The sequence below is a fragment of the Borostomias antarcticus genome, assembly GCF_949987555.1.
Source record: "Borostomias antarcticus genome assembly, chromosome: 9".
NCBI classification, from domain to species: domain Eukaryota; kingdom Metazoa; phylum Chordata; class Actinopteri; order Stomiiformes; family Stomiidae; genus Borostomias; species Borostomias antarcticus.
Genome location: NC_140242.1, coordinates 23379667 through 23392781, shown reverse-complemented (window position 1 = coordinate 23392781; position 13115 = coordinate 23379667). Strand labels below are relative to the sequence as shown.

The window sequence follows — 13115 nt, the reverse complement described above, 5'->3', positions numbered from 1 at the left end:
GGGACATACACTGGCCTTAAATAGTGATAAATGGCGGGAGCCTTGCCTGCATAGATGCATGAGAACCATTTTGGCTCAACTCAATGGATGTCTTTGGGAGATGCTCTTTCAGTCACTGCTTGCTCTACAGACTCCATTCGAAGCTTGAAATACTCAGAATGACAAGCTTATTACGGTGATACACACATGTTGACTTTTTGAGCTATTGAACTTATAAAACTATATGAGTCATAATGACTGGTCGTCAATGGGAGATTTACTTTCAGTCCCTACTTGATACTTTTTTCCAGCTAGATACAGTACATTTGACTCTTGATGAGAATATTACTCTCTATTAGAATTAGGATTAGGAGTATTTACTATTAAGACTATATTCTGTACTTTCAGTCCCCACTGAATCTTTTTTTTTTGGCTAGCTACTATATACAAACGTTGAAACAATCACAATCACACAGCTTATTGATGCTTTACAGTCATTTAGCTACCATTTATACTTTCCGTTCTTTCTCTCTCTATTAAGCTACATTCAAACACTCACAGCGACAAGCTTATTGATGCTTTATACTTATACTTTTCATGCTTTATACTCATTTAGGTGACATTCATACTTTTTAATCTATTTTTGATATATTAGAATTAATAATAGTATTTAGTACTTTTAAAGCTATCTAAACTACATACTGTATTATGCTTGCTTTCTGCAAACACACATTTTCTTCAGAAAGTGTACCTTTTCTAGTTTATATTGTCCCTCATCAGAATACTGTACAGTAGGCACCATAATTGCCCATATGATACCATTTTGAAAGCCATCCTGCAACTCTCTCTCTCTCTCTTCACTTTTCTGATAATCTCCCCAAACGCTGGAGGATGAAGCCCAGGATGTGTGTATTATCAAAGATGGAAAATGTTCCTCTGATAGGAAATTAAAATGACTACGTTGCCCCAGCTTTGCAGTCGTGTTTGAATAGATAGATCCAACCAACCAACACAAATGTAATCCACATCCAAACAGGAGCTTCTCATGTTTCCTGTGTTGGCAGTCTGTAGAGACCCTCGGCAGACTTAGTGTCTCCTCAAATCTGCCAGACAGGAGAGAGTTGCAGTGTTGAAACCTGCACACAGCATCTACCCTGACACTGATGAGATTATGGAGAGGCAGCATGCCCCAAGAGGAATGGGGGTGCCTGGAGCCATGCATCTAAGTGCTGCTGGACCAATTCCATTTCCTTCCTCAGTGAAGCGCTCCTCTCCTTTCATGGTGTTCATGGAATGAGGACTGTATGCTCAACATTCTGTTTTGAACAGGTCAATTCTAAGAACAGAAACAAGTGCACAGTGAACCAGTCGTCCCCCACCCATGATGCAGGTCATCAGTCTACAGTAGGTGTTGTGGGCACAATACAGGCTATGGTGTAATCAGGCTAATTGGCAAACATGTGCGTCACTGGAGTGTGCATCACAAGCCATCTGGATATTAATGGCGTGGATCCCAGATTCACATAAATGATAGCGTGATCAGATGGTGTACGTGTTAAAAAATCTCATGTATGAATCTATTTGCTGGCTTAAGGGGAGACACGGTAGGTGAAAACATCGTTTTTCAACGCCCTGGTCAAATTTGAGATTTTGTGCTAGTTTGCTTCCATAACATGTCTTCTTTCATACTAGTGGAAATAAAACATCAAAAATACGCATTTAGATGTTTATTTTACTTCATTTAGTCCGTTTACGTCTGTAGATTCTTCTGAAAATCACCAAAAGTTAGCCTTCTTTCGAAATGAGCCGAACCGCGGGCGTTATTTGGACCCGGTCATGTGAGGTATCATTCGAAAGCTCTCTTTCTCGAGCGCAATGTTATCGCAACCAAACCTGATAGTTTCATTTGTATCAGCAACCAATCGTGGAAATACAAAGGCGGGTTTGATGCTAAGCGTGAAATCTCATTGGCTGTTGTTGATTTCTAAGAACGTGATTGGTTCAGCGCGTCATGTGACACGTTTCCATTTCCTGATATCTAATCCAAACAATGCCGTCTGTAAAGCGTTCTAAACGTAATAAGCAACAACGACAACAGTGTTTGCCCGCAAGGTTGAACAGAAAACAAGAGAAACTAAATGGAAAGGTTTACATTTATGAGACAAAAAGTGCCTATTCGTGCAAGTTGTCATTAGCCGGTGCTAGCATGTCCAGTGAGCAGCAGAGAGATGCGGCGCGTTTGAATGAGCTGATAACTGGGTTGATTTGTCCTAATTGTGCAGGGACTGGTCTTAAAATTAACATAGATCCTCAGAATAGTGGGTTCTGTAGTACTTTGCTCTTAGAGTGGAGTCTTTGTGAGAAATGGATATCGCAAAAGTGTCTACACATCGACTCGGCTTCATGATACAACTAGGAATGATGTTGCATTTGATGTCAATGTGAGGATGGTCCTCTTAGCGCACAAGTTAGGGTTGGGGTATGCAGCTCTCCAAAAGATTAGTAAAGTGTTAGGGATCCCAGGGCTTCATCTGAAAACGTATCAGAAACATGACAAGAGGGTGACAGGTAGGCTATTGAAACGTATTCCCTCTTTCTCTCTCTCTCTCTAGCCAATATCAGAAGCCTATACATATGCACAGTAGTCTCCCTCTCTCTACCTGTGGCATTTCTACATGCATCCATAAACTGACCAAATAAACTGTTTTAATTTCAGTTGCTTTAATAGAGAGAGGTCTGGAGTCCTTGCACAGAAGCAGAGAGCAGATTAGGCAGGCATATGCAGATGTGGACCCAGAGGTAGGTAAGCTGAATGCCAATAAATGCAAAATGTTACAAAATTATTACAGTTATTGAGAATTATTACAATAATTCTCAATAACCAGCGTTCAGTGGACAACATGAAGGCGGCAATATGGGGAAGTCTGTTTCACTGATGACAACCCCATGCGCACCAGGAACATATTGTGGTTTTAGGACAGTTTTGTGGACTGCAGCTGAGTGGGTTCTACAAACCAGCTGCCTAGAACAGTTTTGTGGACTGCAGCTGAGTGGGTTCTACAAACCAGCTGCTTAGAACAGTTTTGTGGATAGCTAGTGTGGTGCCATCTGAGGAGTGACTGTGTAGACCTATGACGGCGTAGCTTGATGTCTCCTATGGTGTTGCTTTTGATGATGGTTATATCACTTGTTTGTTTAGCAATCTATATTTAGCTTCTATTGGTGTTTACCCTGCATTGTTTACCACATCTTGTCCTGTGTATTTATGAATCAGCTTACTCTTCATGTTCATTCATTCATTCATTCATGTTTTCTCCATGTAAAACGCTTAAAAAAAACACAAAAAGTTAGATAATCTGTTTTCTCATGCATGTCCTCGTCAAATGTGTCTATCTTTGTCCATGATCTGTTTAACAAAATAATACAAGCTTTCTAAAAGGGAATGTTCTCTTCCCTACTAACATTGTCTCGTCTCTAGTCTCGTCTTACTAACATCCCACTCGTGGGCTGTACCTTGACGTCGTGAGTGGGCTTCCAACTAAACAGGTCTTGCTTCTCTATACAAAATGTCTACTCCTGGACTATTCTGAATCCACAACATGGTGTGTTATTCAGATTTCAGTTTCTATGTGTTTTCAGATGTTGTGTAATGTTGTTAATAATAGTGTGATTGGATATTGTGTTTTTTGTAAATATTGGTTTCCAATGCAAATGTATGTTTTTTTACAATACAAATTTTCAAAGCCCGTTTTCTCAAAATTAGTTATTTCTCATCTTTGGGACATCAAAACCACCACTTGAGTAGCACCTACATACACCTAACTTTCCAGTTTTGTTCCAATCCATATTCTGAAGGGTTTGGCCAAGGGGGATTTTTTAAATGTAATTCATAGCCTGATTCATATAACAGTTTATCCCTAAAACATGGCGAAAATTGGTCTTTTTATGACTGTTGACAGTATTTTCTGATTTCTGAAGTGAAGAAAAGAGATATCAAAAATCCCCCTTGGACAAAGTTTTGAATAGGGATATGTGAACAAAATGAAACAAGAATTTTGAATCTTGCTTGAACCAATTTAAAAAATTGATGTCCCGAAATTATGCTAATTAGCGCATATTTAGCGCATATAATGCCTAATTTGCATATTAATCCATAAGATTTCAGAAAACTTGTAATACAAAAAAGATGCTCCTTAATGTACCTAACAAACTGGGGGAGTTTGATGGTGAATCCTATTAAGGATTTTTTTTTCCTATTCACCTGGGCTGTCTCCCCTTAATTAATCTGAAAATGAAATCATCTTGGTTTATTCAAACATAAGGTTTAGTACTACATACTACCAATCACTGTGGAGGCATTGGTACAGGTAAGAGAATATATTTGAGACCATGATCTTTTATTGATCTCTGTATGTAATTCAATGTATGTTACAGGTCTATGTATGTCCTGTCTTTTATGTAGGTGTATGTCTGTCTTTTACCTGAGTGAATGTCTTAACGAAAACTCATTATTTGACATCACAAACTTACATAGCGCCGACTGTTTTCATTTAATTTCAATAGTCACACACCCCTATTGTGCTGGTCATCCCACTGGAGCAAACGCCTTCATTGAACACCACAAAATTGCCAAATCTATGGCCTGTACAGGCTACACAAATTCAGGTTGATTTTGGGGATATTTTTTGTCGCAAAGTATCCAGCGTCGGGCCCGATTTTGAATGTTGGGAACGACGAAAAGCCTTGTAATGTAACATAATTGAAGATCAGCGATTTGGCATCTGGAACACCCTATGACACCCCAACGAAAAGTCTAGCATGTCAGAATTTTTTGTATTTTCCTGCCTAGTCTGGCATCTTCTGTGACCATGCCTACGACATACCTTGACGTTGACCAATAGGATGACAGTATTCTTTACATGTTCACATCCGCTACCAAAAGTTCTCCTTGAAGGATAGACAGCCCATACTGTGCTCTTCGTGACACCCAGGAATGGGTCCACAATCGTTTTTTCTTTATTCTTCTTTGACTCTGAGCAACACAACTTGCGCTGAATTCCGACTCTCTGGCAGAATCCCACTCACCTTCTCTTTAGTTTGATCTGCGCTCTTCTTCCGACAAAACAAGTGTTTACAGTTTCTACCACTGGTAAAAGACCAGGACAGCACAAGAGTAGCAACTTGTCACAAAAAGTTTTAAGATGACCACATTGCAATGCGAACCTATGGCTAGCTACTGCTATAACATCCACAATAATAAACTACGGGACACTTGGAATAGGAACCTACATAATAGTTTATAAGTAGTAGGCCTACATTCATATGAAGTCATATAAGGCTATTTATCCCTCCTCACATTTATTGTGGTTAGCCTGCATCTCGAGGTCACTGGATAGTACTGAGTCGGTAGATAAAAAGGAATGACTGTATCAACTGTAGTTTTAATGAGGCAGATATAGCCTAGTTGTGGTAGCCTACATATAATGGTTTCGACAGTCAAAAGTCAAAACTCAAAGATAGTGAGGGGAGTCAGATTCTGCCGGGGAGTCGGAATTCTTTGGCACCCTGCCACCATAATTTTGACTATAAATAAACCTTGAATACAGTGCATACAATACTTCTTCCATGACTGACAATTTCTTAACCAGACCACCTGAACTCACGCATTGACACATGGTCGTGAAAGACAGCATACGATTTGTCACAGTCATTCGTGTAGTGTTGTCAGTGTCCGGCCATTACACGGCAAGAATTTATGGAACTGTGATCGCCTTATCTGACATGGTGAATAGGGACTAGGGATAGAAACAATTAATCGAAAATCAATTAATTGATCGTTAAGGATTTGTTCGAGCATGTGAAATTTACTCAATCTACTATCAAACAACGTGGTAACAAAGCAGCCATCTCGGGAGAAATGCAGAGAAATCAACAGCGGCATATTTTGAAAAATGAAGCAGGCCAATCAAAACATTATGTGGGACCACTTCGAAAAGGAGGGACAAGAAGCCACTTGCAAATATTGTGATGCCATGTATACGTACAACACGACGACAACAGCAATGCTCAATCACTTGAACGTTCACTCGGATAAGTTGGCTCTCTTCGTCTCACCTGCAGCAAACCCACCACCGGTTCAGTGCTTGCGAGGAGGAGTTGTGACGTGCAGTAGGCAGAAAAAAATCCATCCATAATAAAGCGTTGATTAAGATAAAAACGTTTTTGGTATTGTTTGGAAATGTTGGTATTTTAATTACAATTAATTGATTGATTGATCATTAACATTACCAATGATACCAGACAAAAAATCGTATAGTCTATACGGGCCATTTGCGGAGGCGAGAAATATTGAGTTTGCAAAGGATGAAACTGGCAATTCACTGCTTAGCGCTAGCATGAAAACAGGGGTCATAGAGCCTGCTGTCTGTGTCTGCCTTTATCAGCTTGAGAAGCAATCCTGTGCATGCCCATTTACTACTTTACTGTCATTCCATTCCACATATGCATGACGATGTAGCCTGAACTAGGGATGTGCACAACTCAAATTTTTCATGGTTGATTAATCAGTGGGTGGTATGAACGATTAATCGCATGTTAATTTGAATTTTAGAAAGTAAAGGCCGTAATTCCATTGATTTTGACACTATATATACAGTATATTAGGGCTGTCAATTGATAAAAATATTTAATCAAGTTTAAGTTAATCCCTTGCTGTTTTGATTTTCACAAATATTCATACCTTGAGGTTTTCACTTTGATCCCTTTTCATTTGTAGCCATGCATGCTGCCCTCCAGCATGTTAAGCCAAGGAAAGCTCTGGGGCTTTATTCTATCTGCCCGGATCTTATACTCCATGCCACACCTGCCTTGAAGAAGATTAAGAACGTTCCTCTCTTCCTGCTTGTGCCAACTCAAGATCCCCGAAATCTGGAGAAGAGCTCTAGTTGTCGCGATCCCTAAGCCGAACAAGCCTGAAGGGGACCCCAAGCAGGGCCGTGCTGGCCATCTGTAGGTTCTGGAGAATCACAGAGCAAGGTGGCCGCTAGGCTCAGCCCCACCCCCCCGTCGACAAATCGCTCAGCACAGCAAAACATTATTATATATACTGAAGCGGCCGCCTCAGACTCCAGGGCCGTTTTTTCGTCCCAGCACGTCCCTGACCCCAAGAGTTATCGCCCCATCTCTCTGTTATGTATCCCCTTCAAGATCCTCGAGCGTCTCATCTACGCCCGTGTTAAACTAATTATCGACCCGCTGCTCCCACAGGAGCAGGCCGGTTCCGACGTAGGAGATCCACCGTAGATCAAGTCTCATTGATGACTCAAGACATCGAGGACAGTTTTTAGGCCAAAAATAAGGCCGGAGCTGTCTTTATAGACCTGACGGCTGCCTACGACACCGTATGGCACCGCGGCCTAACCTGCAAGCTGCAAGTATGCCGCGATTGTCTGCTGCCGGACAGGCACATGGTTAGCATGATCATGGAGCTTGTCCGAAACCACAGCTTTACCCTCACCACCTATAGCGGACACTGAAGCAGGCTGCGACACTTAAAGAACGGCGTCCCCCAGGGATCAGTCCTAGCCGCCATCTTTTATAACATCTACACCTATGACCTGCCGAACACAGTCTCCAGGAAGTATGCCTATGCAGATTACCTTGCGCGGGTGTACTCCGCTGGAGACTGGCAGGACGTGGAGGAGATCTTGAGTCAGGACATGCAGACACTAGCGACATACCTCCGGAAATGGAGGCCCACTGGCCTCCGCCACACAGGAACCACAGCACATCTCGCCTGCCAGGCCGTGGAGCCTAACCACCTGCTCCACGACAGGCTCACTACAACAGCGGAGTCTCCCAGGCATCTCAAGTCAAGACACCCTTTTGTGCCTGCCGCACGGGATCTCCTGCAGCAGTGCATAGATCTTAACATCAGCGAGGCAGGATGGGCGGACCACACCTGGCATGCGGAGGGTAGGCAAACACCTCCAGACTCCATGATTTCATCCCGGCTGCCGGTCCTTCCCTTACCGGGATGGACTTACCCAGACCAGCGTGGGTGAGGCTTAACCGGCTCCGGACCGGCATCGGACGCTTCTGCTCATTGATGCACAGATGGGGCTTGGCATCCGATATCGCATGCAAGTGTGGCGCCGAGGAACAAACCGTTGAACAAGTCATCCCGGACTGTCCAATATATCTGACACCCAACGGAATGCGTGGCCTGACGGTTGTGGATGACGAAACGGTGAAATGGCTCCTGGAGGTGTGCCCATACAGTATATATAGCCCGGGTGACCCCTCACCCAGGCTTGGGGTGGTAAAAGGATAGCCCCTTGGCCCTAAGCCTGCGGACAAAAAGGATAACCCCTCGGCCCTGAGCCTGGGGGGAGAGGAAGCAACATCTGACCCATACGAAGATCATCAGAGTTTTTTTTGTTTTAGCCAGCTGAGCCAACAGCCAGCAGTGGTAGTTCAGCATCATTTTAGAGTTGTAACGTTAGCTACTGTTTGGCATAAGTCACTCAACTCGCAAGCATCTTGGTCACGAACGTGATAAGATGGGTGGCTCGCCCGCCTCATCAAATAATACCAAAAATAGTTACATATTTTTGAAATGTACGTACACAACCACAACATGTCCTGAGAGCACATGCAACTTATGGCTACTTTTAATGTGTACGACTTACCTGAGCAAAAGGGTCTATTTTAACAAATGCTGGGTTTTGAAGCCTCGGCGCTACCATTAAAAACCTTATTTAGACACGTTCTGTCCGAATGAAATTATTTTTCCGAGGTAGTCTTCTGTGGTGGTGGCGGTGGTTTGAAGCTTCAACCCAGCATTTGTTAAAATAGACCCTTTTGCTTAGGTAAGTGAAGTTTCATGTTTATCTGACACTTGTAAATATGAGCGCCTCTCCTAACTAGGCCGACACCGATTTATTTTGACGGCAATGTGAATGGACCAGCAAAGGACTGTTGTCTGGCATGAGCGAGCGGAATGCGACAACGGGACTTAGAAGGGCTACATTTCAATCAGACATGCCAGTGAAACCAGGTAGTCAAAATAACTTACCTGATATAAAATGGGCACCGCAAACGCGGGCATTTCTCATGATGTCCTCAGTCTAGTCCGTATGCTTAATAATGGCGATTTCGTCTGTCTTCCTCTGCTACTGTTTCAAGAATGCGTGCGCATACTTGTGCTGACTAGGCTGTAAAAGGGTCTATAATTAACAAACATGACCCACGCTCGTTACATAACTTCTATAACATCTAGTGACAAAATATGTCACAATCTGAACTCACAATCTTCGCAGTGATAGGCAGCGCACTATCCACTCGGCCACCGCTGACCTGGGAAATCTGTGGAGTCTTTTTGTTTTGATGTTCTGGGATCACTGCCTCTTGTGGTAGCAACAATAGAACTGCAGGTCAACAACTGGCGGAGGAAGGGAATAAGTGACAAATAGGATTCCCTCTTCATGGTGTGTCGGCTTACAGCCAACACACAAAAAGACCAAACTGATTAGGTGGGCGGGGTTCTCACCTGTGGCTACGTGGCTGGTGGCTACATGTTAGTGCTAAGACTTACAGTGTATTAGAATAAACTTTTTATAGGTTTTGCCTGCAGAAAAATCCATCATAGTGGACTTGACTAAATAAATGTTCATCATACTACCTAAGAGTCATCTGATCAATGTGAATATAAAAACTACTGTATAACTAATGATACTTGTACCTACAATCTCTGAACTGAACTCTGATGATTTAGAAAGATGACGGGCCCCTGAGACTATAGTTTAACTTCATGAGACACCAAGCATAGTTTTCTATGTACAAAACAAAATGTACTAGGCAATAGGAAACATAAATTGTGACGAGCATCCCCAGGTGGTGGGCACTGATACATGTGTGATGGACAAATGAAAAAACTCACAAATTCATGCATGCACTAATGTACAGGGGTCAAATTAATATCCCCCCTCCATTTCATCAGGTGGCAGACAATTATAGTTTACTGCCATGAAATCTGAGCACAGGCAGGTTTAATTAAGATGTAATGTTGAATCCTTAAAGCCAGCTGAGCATGGTGGGTCAGAGGGAGTAACATCAGAGAGCTTTGAGCAAATGCAGTTAAAGAACTCTCTTGTTTGTTGACTATCAGCATCACTGTTTTACACATATTTTGAGATAATCACCCTGTTGTTGCCTTGCTGTTGTTAATGGAGATTTGTAGAAATCCCCCCTGCATTTCTGCCAAGTGTATCTTACAGTAGGCTACTGCATGAAAAATGACTGCTTACCTGAAAATGTCTGCAGGATTTAACATATTGCTCTCCACTGAATAATTGTGTGGCCCTCTAAATGTATTCCGGAAATGCTTTTTCAGCCACCCTCCCATAACAGCAGCACTTACTCAACAGATTTAACTCAATTTTCACATCCCACACATTGAACATCAAAGGGGTGTTTGCATGTTTTCATTCAACATACATTAGTAAAATGTAGCCTTTTGAAAATCCTTCACAATGGAAAGTCTTGAATACTATTCAATATCCAGCTAGAGCATTTGGCTTAGTAGTGCAGAAATCTTTTGTAGAGAGAGAGAGAGAGAGAGAGAGAGAGAGAGAGAGAGAGAGAGAGAGAGTCTAAGCTTGTTGTTCTTGAGGAACACTGCTCCAGCACTATGGACTAATCTGAGAAAGCCCAGCTTCTCATCACACTACCACTGAATCAAGGCCACTGCTCGGCATACCAAGAATTCCCCAAGTTAACAGAGAAGCGGCTCAAGCGAATCCACCCCAAACAGAAGCACTGTGTGGTCTTAGATTGACAGAAAAGCTCTGCTAAAGAGGACCCACTGAGGCAGGGTGAGCCAGTAAAACTAGTCAATTTAGGGTTTCTCCATATATAAATCATACATTTAAATACCCTCAGAGCCTCATACTGGGCTCAAACAGGAGTTGGCTATGTGTATTGACATAATTTTCACCGCCATCGTCCCTTACTGTATATATTTCTGCCTTCTGCTGATGAGAGCAGCTGCTGCCCACACAATAGAGGGACTCATATCATCGCTCATTAAAACCATAACTACTACCAAGAGCTCACTGGGAAGAGGAAGGGAGGGAAGGTAAGGCTCAGTGCTATAATGTGAAGTGGATGTGTTGTGGTGGGGAATATTATTGGGTTAAGTCAGGATCATTCCGAGAACAGCTTTACTGGAATAACGCAGGCTGGAACGCTCCACCATCAGCTATCAATCTGCAGCGCTAGGGGCCGTGGATGTCTAATCCAGCCAAAAGAGTTTGCCACTCACAAGCACGTTTTCTATTGACATTTCCTCTTGAGTAAGTAAGCTCAACTGCACACACCTGTTAGTGAATTCAAATTGTAAGACCAATTAAAAGTTACAATGACTCCTCAATACTCTGTAACACTGAACTGCAGTTATACTGCAGTATATACGTTTTTTAAATGTATTATTGTAATAAAAATATGTATTTATTATATGTATAAAATTGAAAATGGCAATAAAAATGACTAAGTTAAATATAAAAATATTTTTTTAAACACCTGAACAACAAGGGAGAGAAGACAGTATCATAACATTACTTACCATCAAACTTTTTATGTCTGGACACAAAGGTGCTTCGTAATTCCTGACTCTTTTCATCAAGGAGATCATCAAACTCAACCTTGCTCTGTTGGCCAAACTTGTCCTCCATTTCAATGGTGCAACAAGTGCTGCCTTGAGGACAGACTCGGAGATGGTCTCCTGGAAATGACAGACATGCTATTACTCAGAGCACATGATCCCAAATCATCACAGTACGGTGGCTGGATCCACACCTCATCACAGGCCTATTTCCTGTCAAGTACAAAGAGGGACATTGATAACCAGGGGCATGGCTGTGCTGTGACACAAAAGGGATTGAATAGAACACTGAATACATTAAATACATTTCTGCAATACCAGAAAATTGCAATGAAATATATTACACCATCTGGCAAATCTGTTTTACATTTTGCTGTTATTAAAATGTCTCTTCCCATTATATCTACCTCTATTAAGATAATAGGGTTTTTGGTTCAATTGTGCTGTTCACAGTGTAGAGAAGTGATCACTGTGATATTACAATGACAATCACAGGGGCCAAAATCCAAAGCTCTCACACAGGCTAGAGGTGGTTAGTGGTTAATAATATGAACAGTACATGTTATTTTTTAAAGTGGGGACTAGATTTATTTTATCAGTTGAAAAAAATGTCCATGTACTAGGCCTTTTCTTTTTCACAGAATAATTAATAAGTAGTGCTTTTCAGTAAGCCTGTGTTGGCTTGTACTGGGAAGTCAAGAATAAAAAGAATGTAGGCTACAGTATGTCCATATCATATCTATCAGATACTGTAAACTCTGTCCAGAACCACAGAGTGAGACATTGAAAGCAATATGTACAGTATCTGTAAACATACAGCGGATAGCTGGTAGACATCATTTCCTCGTACCCTCATCCACTCACTCACGCACACACACACGCGCACACACACACACAAACACAGAGGGAGAGCATAATGTGTGTCAAAGTCATTACCACTCCCCATGCAATCGCTTGTGTCTCTCAGCGTTCTGCCAGCTACCTATGTACAGTAGCTCACAGACAAACCACAATTAAAACTGCCGGCAGTGCAGAGATGAAATTCATGCCAATCTCCATTTATCAATGAAAGACAAAGACACGAGTTTCACTGCTCTTTATAATTGTTTTTGTCCTACTGGAAGAGAAACCACAAACCTGCATGGAGGAATGGGGCATATTTACAGTATCATCTGACAAACAGATCTCTGCTGTTGGTTTATTGTGTTTAATTTTTTATTATATTGTGATTATTTGTGATGACATCTTATTGTATACCATTGTTTTTATTGTTGCTTATTGTTTTGTAATATCGGCTACATTGAAAATGAGGGCTTGCCCCTCAATTGTATTCCCGAGAAACTAAATAAAGGTTATGATGATGATATGGAAATTTGATTGAGCAATTGTGTAATGATGTATAGGCTACTTCTGTTGTAACATTTGAAGTTGTGGTTCGATATCAATAGTGCTGTCCCTCTGTTACCTCTTTCAT

At 41.8% G+C, this 13115-nt stretch overlaps 1 protein-coding gene across 1 annotated transcript in view; it reads right to left on the bottom strand.

The window, feature by feature from the left end:
* The window catches only part of LOC311313078 (glypican-6-like), a gene marked incomplete at both ends in the record, with an annotated part of 114305 nt that overhangs the window by 75803 nt on the left and 25387 nt on the right, over positions 1 to 13115 (bottom strand). Inside the window, one exon of the mRNA XM_084443114.1 lies at positions 11603 to 11761. Coding sequence (XP_084299240.1) covers positions 11603 to 11761 — 159 coding nt within the window. The remainder of the gene's footprint in view (positions 1 to 11602; positions 11762 to 13115) is intronic.